This window comes from Anguilla anguilla, chromosome 10 (genome assembly GCF_013347855.1).
Source record: "Anguilla anguilla isolate fAngAng1 chromosome 10, fAngAng1.pri, whole genome shotgun sequence".
In the NCBI taxonomy this organism is placed as follows: Eukaryota; Metazoa; Chordata; class Actinopteri; order Anguilliformes; family Anguillidae; genus Anguilla; species Anguilla anguilla.
In genome coordinates, this window is record NC_049210.1 from 34,518,443 (window position 1) to 34,530,124 (window position 11,682).

At 41.0% G+C, this 11,682-nt stretch overlaps 2 protein-coding genes across 2 annotated transcripts; one reads left to right on the top strand and one right to left on the bottom strand.

Moving 5' to 3' along the window:
• Nucleotides 1–2,179: 2,179 nt before the first annotated feature.
• On the bottom strand, nucleotides 2,180–7,473 carry mblac2 (metallo-beta-lactamase domain containing 2). Its single transcript, XM_035379059.1, has 2 exons — nucleotides 6,859–7,473; nucleotides 2,180–5,222 (listed from the first exon to the last, which is right to left on the bottom strand). The coding sequence occupies exons 1-2, from the start codon at nucleotides 7,298–7,300 to the stop codon at nucleotides 4,837–4,839; spliced, it is 828 nt and encodes a 275-aa protein (XP_035234950.1). The 5' UTR covers nucleotides 7,301–7,473; the 3' UTR covers nucleotides 2,180–4,836.
• Nucleotides 7,474–7,550: 77 nt separating this feature from the next.
• On the top strand, nucleotides 7,551–11,583 carry polr3g (polymerase (RNA) III (DNA directed) polypeptide G). Its single transcript, XM_035379060.1, has 8 exons — nucleotides 7,551–7,623; nucleotides 8,283–8,401; nucleotides 8,785–8,914; nucleotides 9,703–9,771; nucleotides 10,269–10,328; nucleotides 10,583–10,647; nucleotides 10,957–11,073; nucleotides 11,257–11,583. The coding sequence occupies exons 2-8, from the start codon at nucleotides 8,285–8,287 to the stop codon at nucleotides 11,341–11,343; spliced, it is 645 nt and encodes a 214-aa protein (XP_035234951.1). The 5' UTR covers nucleotides 7,551–7,623; nucleotides 8,283–8,284; the 3' UTR covers nucleotides 11,344–11,583.
• The last annotated feature ends 99 nt before the right edge of the window (nucleotides 11,584–11,682 follow it).

Consider the following 11,682-nt stretch of genomic DNA (forward strand, 5'->3'; position numbering starts at 1 on the left):
TTGAAACCAAGAAGGTAATGATTTGTGTAACAATATAGACCTACTACGAGACTTGATAATATATATTATAAAATGAAAATTTCCTAAGACGTTAATGTTTTTACATCAGTCTGAGCCATTTTGTACAAGCACAATCTGTTTTGTGAATATTTACTGAAAAGCAATATGATCAATTGTGCCCCTGTTAAAACAGCCAATCAAATAAAAGTACTCTATTCACATAAACCTGCCCATGGTCAGGCTTTTCTGAACAACGAGGCAACGCCTTCCTTTCCATGATTTACCATCCACGACCAGAGTATAATTATGAACAAATGGGCAAGCAAAATTTTAAAAAAACGTGCAAAACTGACAATGTTAAATGCCATTTTTATCTTTCCAGCTAAAAACATAATCAGCTACAATAGTAAGAACTTGGATGTACGCTGGTAATAAAAAAAAGTAGAATAGGGGACCTTTTAACCATGGTTTCAGGTCAACTGAAGTTTTGCTGCTTTTTAGGAATTTAGTTCACCAAAACACCTATGCTGCAGCATTGCACTGTAGGATTAAGACTTCAACAAAAAGTCATATCACTTTTTAAAAATAACAGCAGCTGACCTTCCTGAGGAACGTAACACAAATATTCCACTGCATATTACTAGCTATATGTCAACAAACAGCCATCAATTTACCCTCCGGGTAGACAGTGTCATATATACCTTCTGTATTTCAACCAGAAATATGACTGCCAAACCTAGGTAGTTTGAGTCGTTCTCTCAAAACGGAGCACAGCCATAAAATAATTTTGTGAGGGTTTTCTGAAGAAATAAACGTCACATTCAATCAGTCACCATTAGCCTCAAGGAAATCATATTTAAGATATTACAATACACGTAATTTTGGCATGCAGAATGGATAATAATCCTTTTTGAAAATGTCTGCCTACAGTAAGCCGATTCTTTGCCTGCCAAAACACACTGTCTTCTGCCTTATGGTCTTCTTTTTTCCTAATAAGCACTTCCTCGACAAAATGATGTTATTTTTATAACTTGATGTCAAAAATACAAGAGCAATGTCTCCCTCTGGTGGTTATTATTCAAAACTATAACTACAGCCCCTGCTTTTAGTTCTTTGCGAGTGAATGCTGTAAAGTGATTTGAGCGTGTTGTGTGAAAAGCGATGGATAAATGTATTATTATTATTATTATTATTATTATTATTATTATTATTATTATTATTCAACAATAGTCGTCTGAATAATCTAAAAGTTTGAAAATCAATACGTATGTGTGTGTGTGTCATTGTGTGTGCGTGCGTTGTTTCTCTGCTTTCATCGTAACTTTGTGTATTTAATCGAGAACCTAAACGAAGGAAGTAATACTTGCAGCAATGATCTGATTTGTAAAATTAGTATTTCACACAATTGCCCAGCTAAACCAAATCTGTTAGAGGCGGTGCATCGGACTCAGTGAAGTAACCACTGATTATGCCGTTGAATCTACGATTTAATGACAAGCGCAATTTCGCAATCAGAGATAAATCATAAATACCATTAATGTGGTGAAAAATTAAACTAAGCATTTTCTACAATTTTCTGAAAGCTTCGTTGCTTCAGATGTAAGCACATACAGCCTATAGTGAAATTTCTGCGAATGCATTGTCAAGGGAAGGCTTTGATATACAGTATAACAGCAAGGAAGTTCAATTATTTGTAGTTAAGTGTATAACTTAGTCTGAAATGTATACATTCATCTTAAAGCTTATTATTATTAATTATTATTATTATTATTATTATCCTCATAAATATATACTGCGGTTTGCTTGTTGCCAATTCGTAGTTTTAGTCTGATTTATAATTTCGAACCTTCTTACACACAGTGTTGAGCCGTGACTAACTTTACGAGCCGCTGAATTTGTCACAGCGCGACCTCACGCGCGGATCCCTTTGAAGACAAATTAACCGGAAATAAACGCATAGTCTTTTCTTCTAACCCACTCCTGGTACATTCGGACCACTCCGAAGTAGACTATTTGCAGCCTTTCCTAAAAAAGAAATGCGCACTCAGCCTTTAGAAAGATTTCTTGGGGCACATACTTGAGAAAAAAATGAGAACTTTAACCACATGCCTGGTCCACCGTCAACAGAAATTATACCTCATTCTGCTAATCAGTTCTTTACACAAGACAGACACGGCAATACATTTGTATTATTATTTTACTTCAGGTAAAGAAACTGTATTCTGTTATTACATTTTAAGAGTTCACCATCATGGCTTATTTTTTGACATTTGTAGCTTCAAAACAATCGCAATTGCAATAAAGTGCAACTAAAATTCCAACACCAGAAAGCATTTCTGGACAGCAATTTTTTCTCATTCATCAACACTGCATATATACATAAATACTGTATATTATGAGTTATTTGTATAAATTGGTACAATGTACAAAGTAAATACAAGCATTACAGTTTTTCTTCAAAAATTCAAACAAGTTTGTTTCAATGACTGCTGAATTGAGTTCAGAAAAAGTAACGATTGCATTTACCTGTAATACAAAGTTAAAGGCAAACATAGATTGAATCCCTGCCTTTGTTTTATAACATATACTGTAGCAATGTAGGCTATAGTGTACCTGCTGAATCCAAAGCTGAAAATGAGCGCTACCTGAAGATTGACAGCTCAGCTGTCACCATGGCAATTTCAGTGCAGGAAACCCCTACATTCTACATTCCTACATCTGCCCTTCTGTTGCTACACTGTAGCTGGCCCATTGAAGCCTGAGCTGAGATGTATTTGACATCAGCATGCTCATCCTTATACAAGGATATCCACTGCAGCCCTGTCCATTAGCACAGTTACTACCATGTCCACATTTCTGCTATAATACTGATACTTTATTTTGTCTGTGCTTACTTATTATTATTATTATTATTATTATTATCATCATCATCATCATCAATAAGACAGCATGGGCTTGCTTTTCTGCTCTTAGTATGAAATTAGTTACATTTATCAGTCTGACAAGCAAAAAAAGTACACTGTACAGTAGTTCAGAATATACCTGTCAACCGATTTTAGGAAGTTAAGCTAATATTGCATTTAAACATTATGATAAGGTTACCAGAATCAGTAGTGCATATAACGTCCAACAACATTGTGGATTTGAACAAAAAACACTGTCAGTCAAAAATGCATATTTTTGCAGATTAATGACAAGCAGGAAGAATGCAGGGCACGGTTATGGTTTGGAGAATGAAGTGGAAAACCTTGCTTTCATGCTGATTTGCACAAACAGACACAGACATTTTCACAGTGTCCCCATGCTACTGCATTTCAGGATGAGACAGAAAAGGGCAAAAACAATTTCCGATGCAACTTAACATCTGGTCAATTATTGTTCAATGTTACGTCCCTTTATTTGCAAGGGGGATGTCATTAATGTGACTGCCAATTTGGATACCAGATAGTGCCCAGGTTTGAGCGAGGTCTGTGGACAGGTGTAATTCTTAAAATACCACACCAGCCTATATACAAGAGAAGGTCTCATGCTTCCCCTACACACTTATCTGTGACCCACTGGTGCTGAAAAACAAACTTGAATGCTATCCAAACAAAGACATATTGGCTCACTTTAAAGCAGGACTCTACAGTTTAGGTATTCAGTCCTGTACTATGCCTGCATCTTCAGTTATTATAACTAAATAATGCATGGTTCCTCTGGGGGGGGGGGGGGGGGGGGGGGGGTAGTGTGCAGGAGGAGAAAATAAAAAAGGGATAAAAGGTTCATAAAAAAAACCTTGTCTAGCGTAGCTAGATTGAAGAGATCAGATATGTACGAATTCAATGGTACTTTTAAGACTCTAGACAGCGTACAACGGCTCCATTTGCTTGACTTTTGCTTCATTCTCGATCTTAATGACGGTGTGATTTTTCGAATATTCAGGCAACTTCCGATTTATAACTTCAAATTCTTTTGATGATTGGGTGAATGCTGAAAATGTGCCACCTCATTACTGCAGAAAAGCTTCTGTGGTTTAGAGTGCTTGTAGTGCTCTCCGGACACTCACTTAGCATCGTTCTGAGACCAAGGTTGCCTGCATAGCATTTGCCGCATAGTGAAGCTGTTCATTTATTTATATGAGGAGTTCCTGAGGAGGCCTTGCACTGTAAAGACCTCATTCTGACAACACTGAATGCAAAACTGATCTGTGTTTAAAAGTGCATATCAGGAGGGGCAAGGGGCCCTTAAGCGTGCTTAGCAGATCCCTGACGTTAGGCTAAGAGCTACAGAGTGAAGGACATGCCACGCAAAACCTCTTATTATGCTTATAGCAGTAAAATGGGAAACAAGCAGCATAATGTAACATCCTGGAAAATGTGAGAAAGATAAAGGCCTCACTTCAGTCTGATCACAAATCGCCGTATACTGTATAGCATTTAGTAAAATGAGTAAGGCCAAAGTATGCTGCAGTTAAAAAGTCAGTGGAGGCCACTTCCTGCACATTCATTTTTAACAAATTAAAAAGTTTCCTTTGGTTTTCTGCCTAACATTTTTCCTGAATTGATCTTTGTGAGAGTGCTTCTGCTCTCTTATGATGCAAAGTAACTATTAGCGCATTTGCCTTAAAATGCATGTCGCAAAATGATAAATATAACGGCTCTACGCTACACACTCAGTGACTTAGAATAAAAAAACCAGGTGTGATTCAGGGAATCACAGCCACACCTCAAGAAGGGCTTCACAGAACTACATCTTCAGTAGGTTCTGTCAGGCATTCGGGGTGGCTGCCCTGTAGAGACTCAACACTGCTACTGAACACAGGAACCTCAGCCCCAAGCGGGCGTTCCTGGGGGGCTAACAGGCGCTGGTGGAGTTTGAGGCCCTCAGGGCGAGGCTGGCGACGGACTTGATGGCGCAGGTGGCGAAGCGGTGGCAGGCCCCGGCGCCGGAGATGTAGCTGGAGGCGATGTGGTGCAGCCGCTTGGCGCCGAAGGTGTGGAAGTGGCCGGGGAGGACCTGCTCCACCTGCTCGCCGTCCACGAGCTCCAGCAGCCGCTGGCAGCTGCGCACGTAGTCGCTGACCCGGCTGTAGGGGAGCCAGTCGATCATGGCGCCGTCGTAGGCCACGTCCCCGCTGAACAGCATCTTGCGCTCCTTGTCGTGGAGGCAGATGCTGCCCCGGGAGTGGCCGGGCATGTGCAGCACCGTTAGCTGCCGGTCTCCGAGGTTGATGACATCACCTGGAAAGGCAGAGAGGCAACGGGAGGTTCCGCACTGCACTGCAGCACTGACGCAGCAAAAGCCCTACTGACACTTTTTTTAAACGCGTGTTAAAGGATGATTCAGATGATTTCCATTTTATCAATAGGACTTTGTGTGTGAGGCTAGCGAGTAAGAGCCCCTGCAGCAGAGCAATACATCACTAATGCAGGGAATCTACAGTATGTGTCCACCATTTTGTCCATCTGTCAATGTAAAGAGTCCATTGAGGAAGACACATAAACGTCCAGTGTCCTCAGCATACTCCCAAGAGTACCAAAGTAACTTATCTTTGTTTTTAGAAAAAAAAAAAACAGTACTACAGATTACACCAGGTTAGTCTTCGCAGTGGATTCATTTCTGATTTGCCTGCACTTGGTCTTTTATAAGAATTAAGAAACCACTTCATAAAACAAAGCCAGTCATGTCCCCACTAGAGCTGACTTGATGGTACACTAGGACCCACCTCTGTAAGACCTGACAAATGTGTAATTATCGGTTCTTGGCTCTTCCCAGAAACACAGTCAGAGAAGATATTTCTCTCCAAATGCATATGCTCTAACTAGTAAGACTATCATTACTTAATTATTGGACATTATGACTTCAATGGGCCAATCCACTGCTGCTGAACGATTAAGCTGACTGAAGGACATCCAAGGGTGTGCAAGTAATACTAGAATGATAAATGTTGCACACACACTCATAAATTTGCCATATTGTGGGAGATTCTGTAATTCAGTCTGCACCCCAGCAACTTCCTGGCTGAAATAAAATATGTCGAAGTCCTGCTCTGAATCCAAATAGCCTCCACTCCGCACAAAAAGGGAGGGGCTACTCCTGCCTGCAGTCAGTTATTCATTAACTTTACGTCAATAGCATCAGATAAATCGAGGGGAATGAGATCTTTAACAACTTCATGCAGCTTTGTCAGCGATGTTGTTTTCCTGGAGACTAAAATCGAGACTTGTGAATTGTGTTTTTAGTAAATTGGACAGGAAGAGACATATTGCTCTCCCACCAAATAAGCCAATTTTCAAATCTAGAACCCCGATGAGCTCAGTCTGAGACAGATCAAGTGGGAGGCAGGGGACAAATGCTTCTTGGTGCGCTGCCAGTTTCTCTCTGCAATGTGAATTCCCACGTGACGGTACTCCAATCTGACATATGCGAAAGGCTTGTTATGCATTCCAAAGTGGGTCTTGATTTCCGGTAACCAGGCACGGTTGTATCAGTCAAGATTGCACTAATCAGATTTAGCATCGATCGGTATATTGTTCTTCTCATCCTATACTTAGCAGCAGCCTTTTATCGTTGCAGCAAGACTTGAGTAGATATCCATCCTCGCCAATGACACTATTTTTCTGTAGCATTTTAGTATAGCAGTTTTACGCCCAGTACCCTTCGCATGACACCAACTAACTAACACCAGTATTCGGAAATTAGTATTGTAACTTCTGTGCCTTAATCAAGATTGAATTCAGATTCTCAGACTTACCCAGGCAGGTCGTATTACACATGTCGCGTTGGCTAAATATTGATTTCAATATTTCCACCATTTTTCCAGCAACAGTACGGTGCTGTTTTTAACAACAATAATAATGATAAAAATAATAATACCTTCCTGTAGTATGTGAGTTGGTTGTACTGCCTTGACTTTATATTGCCTGGCTCTCCATCCAGGAGACGGATCACGGACGATCTCGCTATCGGACAGCCAGGTCACCGTTTCGAAGTTGTCTCCGTTGGCTAGTGCATCGACCTCTGCCCTGTGAACGCCCACCTGTTGAAACTGATGCAGCCCACCCGAATGATCGAAGTGGACGTGCGTCCCGATGGCTAACAAAGGATTCCTTCGCTCTGGGTCTTCTCCAAGCAACCCTTTGGCATTTATATAATCTGGTAGACTTCTCAATCCCAGACCAGTGTCTATAATAACGTCCTGGTGGGATCCACGAAGTAGCCAAATGTTTGCTCGGTTACCCGACTCGTAAAACCTCTCCTGGATCCAGAATAAACCTTCTCCAAGAGATTTGTGGGCATACCATTCCGTTGCAGACATCCCAATTCATGCACATGCAATGAAAAAAGAAATGTCACTTAAACAATCGAGGATATCAAAAGAGGAGGTCAAAATGCACGGACTTCACCCGAAAGAAGCAATGCGGCTGTATGCATCTGCAATTTTGCAGAAATGGTACGGAAGACACTCCCATACAGGAAGTGGTTGTGTTTACACGAGAAGAAAGTGACGTTAGGTGAAGCGAAATCCTATTGGTTAAACACATGGACACCGCCCATTTTGACAATTCAGCCATGGGGTCATTTAAAAGCCTGCTTCTCCACGCGTTTCTCACATTGCCGGTAGAACGGATTGAGCGAAAGGTATCACGACCGAAATATGCTTTTTTGTTTGTTAACTTATGTGATTATATTCGAAGATAAATGTTTAAACGATAATTCAGCTACGTCTTCGTCTATCAAAAATAGATGCAGTTATGTTTAATTAACCATATGGGCAGTAGCTATGTACTGTCCTGCAAAGTAGTTTGATTCGTACGCTTCAAAGAATACTGCTTTATTACATGGTGTCTGTTAATTCTGTGCTTTTCAAGATGAGCTAATGAACGTGTCTTTTAAATAACTGTCCCCGCCACAGAAATTCATAACGGCCGGCTATTGGTAGCCTGTGAGCTGATGTAATCTGTAGGACATTTTTGCTGACTACCTCCTGTGGTTTTTTCTCAGTAGCCTAACCCTAACAGTGAAAGGTCGGGGGACCGTTTAGGTCAGCCCTATGATTAAATGCATAAACCAGTACCATGTAATTTAAAGTGGATATATGCCCAATAGTAACAGCTAATTTCTCAGATCTTATGTGGTAAGCCGTCGTTAGCTTTAACAGTGTAAATAGACTATGACAACACTTTTGGCAACCTTTTTGATGATCTGCATGCTTGCTTCAATGTCCTGTTGAAGCTTGGCACATTTGTGAGTTTCTTATGGCTAATTGGGGCGCGGCTGTGCTTTTCGTCTTTCTGCAGCCATGGCCGGGAGAGGCAAAGGACGGGGCGTCGCCGCCTTCACCTTCAACATCGATGCCCTGGGCATCACCAGGGGGTCCATGCCAGAGACGGCGCACGGACCCAGAGCGCTGTTCCCGGTGAGCGCGGCTTGCCAGGGAATCTGTGTTCATGCCCGAGACGCGTGGGTGTCCTGAGAGAGGCCAGGGTGCAGAGGTTTGATGAGAGGGGGAGGGAGGCCGACAACATTTTTTCGCGTAATCAGTAATCGGTGTCAGTTCAGAAAGCATAAACTGTCCATGTGTATGTGTCATTTTAACTGGGTGTGTTAAATGTGGAGACATCCTGCCCCACCCAACCACCCCCTCCCTCCACACACACACACACACACACACACACACACACACACAAACACACCAACACGTGTGTGTACACAAGCCCACGCACAAACACAGCCACGCCGACACGGTCTTAGTATTTACCATGTCCGTTGCACTGCACATCCTCCTTGTCTGTGCTGCAGGATATGGAGTACAAGCCTGTACCATTAAAGACGGGGGAGGAGGAAGACTACATGCTGGCTCTGAAACAGGAAATGAGAGGAACCATGAAACGTCTGCCCTACAACATTCCACTTCTTCAGAAGAAGGCTGGTGAGCACAGAACCCAAACACAGTAGGACCCTTCCATACACAATAATGCTGCGGGTGGGGTTCAACACTTGAAATGGTTCCCAACACAGTTCCTGCAGATCTACTGTCCTGTATGTTTTCACTCCAACCCTAACACAGCACACCAACAGCTTGAGATCTCTTTGAGCTGCCAATTAGTAGAATCGGGTGTGCCAAATTAGGGTTGAAATGAAATCTACAGGACGGTAGATTTCCAGGAACAAGTTTTGAAACCACTGTTGCAGACGGTCAATTAAAACGTAACATGAAAATTTAAAACAGAAAACAATTGTGCAGTGTGACTTCTGCACTTTGACTCAGATTAAATATGAACATGAAGTGAACATCTCTCTGTGCTCCCCCTCACTGTGAATGATTCCATAATCCTTTGATTAAATTGGTCCGAATTCAATAAAGGAATGTTGCGGCTACATCAGAGAGGCCCTTGCAGGCCATTGCATCATTCATAGATTAAAGAGATTTGAATATGATTTCCAGTGGAAGATGAATCATATATTTTACTGCTGATTTAGTAAAAACAAATCTTTTTGACATGACTGTTTAACTAGGCAGACACATCCCTTTGACTTATATAACCACTGTAAATTAGAGCGCTTTAAATCAATTTGAAAACGTTAGCAATGATATATGGCAGATTTGTGGACCAAACCCTGTCTGTTACAAAGGTTAGCATGTTTGAATGTAATAATCGGACATTTTAAATGTGATTAAACTGTAAAGAACCATCTCACTGTCATGCTACGCATCAGATGTGGAGCGGTACAAGGAGAAATACACACGGAGTAAGCAGACAGAGCTGGCAAGCGATTGGACACCAGGTATGAAATGTCTGAGAACGGGCACACGGGATGGGGTAGGGTTTCCAATATCGTCTCATTCAAAACAAATGTGATGCAGTGCACTCACCGATACAAGTGGGGTGGTTGGGTGGATATTTATCAAATGAACTGCGTTTGTGTGGCACAGTAACTCTAAAGCAGCTGGAATTTGGTACAGTATGTTATCCATAAGCAGGAAGATTTTTCAAGAACCTTATTTATCAACCACCCGGCAGGTAAAATCTAGAACACTGGGCAATAGCAACTGATAGGGGAAAAAAACATATTTAACTGAATTACAGGAAATCCTAGAATAGCCTAACAAATATGGGACTGTTGGAAACTCTAGGAGTGGGATAGACAGAGGTTTGAAGGTTCATGTTTCATATAAAATGTTATGTTAAATGTTATTTTAAAAAGAACTCCCGCAAGACGGTGCTTAACGTTGCTGGTTTGTTGCATTGGCATGCACACATCTTTCTGATTGACGTTTATAGATTGGACGCGACTGCCAAAGGAGTTGATGCCACAGAAGAAGAAAGTAAAAAAGAAACCTGGTAAAAGCATGGAGGATATTAAAGCATTTACATTTTCTGTCCAACGATACTATAACAGGCTTTTGCTGGCTCCCTCTATTCCTGTAGTTTCTTTTGTTTATCGAGCATGATTGATGTTGGCGAGAGGAGGCGATGGCAAAGCCTGACATTTTTTTTAAAAAGAAAGGGATATTATTACACTTTAATGTGTTTTTTGCCCCCAAGTACAGGCTGTGAGGGTTTGGCAATAAAAATGCATTTTTTGATATTAACAGAAGTGAAGAAGAAACCCAAGAAAGAAACAAGCAAAGAAAAAGAGGAGCTGCTGACTAAGCTAGATGTAAGCTTTTTTTTTGTTGGGGGGGTGGGGGGGAGGGGTTGGGGTGGAGGCAAAGCTCTGTGGAAGGTTAATGGGGACTATTTCCTTGAAAAAAATCAGGGGCAATTTTGCCAGTGCGCATTTGGCCTTTTTTCAGCATTCATCATATTCATCAAGGCAAAGTGAGTATGAAAGGGTGGCTGAATGCCAATCATTACAATAACCCCATGAATACGCTCATCAGTCATTTTTTGAATATGAAATCTGTCCAGCGTACAATTACATCCCTCTGTGCAGAAATCAGGTTTTTTTTTTTTGCGTTTCCTTCAGGAGCTAGAAAAGAAAGATGGGGAACCTGATGAAGAGGAAGAAGCCAAAAAAGAAAAGGGTGAGGAAGACGAGGAAGAATTGGAGGGTGAGGAGTATGATGAAGAGGAGCTTGAAGAGGTAATTAATAAAAATTAAAAACATAAATAAACATTTAAATATTTCACAAGTTATGGCTAAAATTGTTACTGGCAATTTTTTTGTCATATTTACAAATAAGCATGTTGAAATAATTTTGAATTTAGGTAGAGTGTTTGTGATTAAACCTCATGTGAATCTCTCCTAACAATGTTTATATTTTAGGAGAATGACTACATTTCCAGCTACTTTGATAATGGAGATGATTTCGGTGCTGGCAGTGACGACAACATGGATGAAGCCACATACTAGCCTGAAGCTACCTGCCCATTTCTCAGAGTACACATGCGACCAGTGGAGAGACTAAAGCCAAATACTGAGTGAATGTAGATATGTAATTTTGTATATGTGCCAAGTTATTTTTCTGTAATGATAAATTATGCAGGAGCTTGCTTCTCATCAAAATAAGTTATTGTATTATTTCACATGGACTCATGTTGAGCATGTCTGAGCACATGGTTCATCAAAGAATTAAAACCCTGTAAAACTCTGGTACGAGAGGTATAGCTTTTTCTTTTCCTTTCATCAAGAGAATTTGGATGGGTGACAGTGTAGTATAATAGGTAAGGAGTTGGTCTTGTAACCTGAAGG

Bases quoted from the DNA above. Each gene is read 5' to 3' on its own strand.
- mblac2 (XM_035379059.1), bottom strand. From the start codon at position 7,300: ATGTCTGCAACGGAATGGTATGCCCACAAATCTCTTGGAGAAGGTTTA. The intron at 5,223-6,858 runs GTATTATTATTT...CTGCCTTTCCAG, and splicing joins AACTCACATACTACAGGAAG to GTGATGTCATCAACCTCGGA.
- polr3g (XM_035379060.1), top strand. From the start codon at position 8,285: ATGGCCGGGAGAGGCAAAGGACGGGGCGTCGCCGCCTTCACCTTCAAC. The intron at 10,329-10,582 runs GTAAAAGCATGG...TGATATTAACAG, and splicing joins GAAAGTAAAAAAGAAACCTG to AAGTGAAGAAGAAACCCAAG. The intron at 11,074-11,256 runs GTAATTAATAAA...TTTATATTTTAG, and splicing joins ATGAAGAGGAGCTTGAAGAG to GAGAATGACTACATTTCCAG.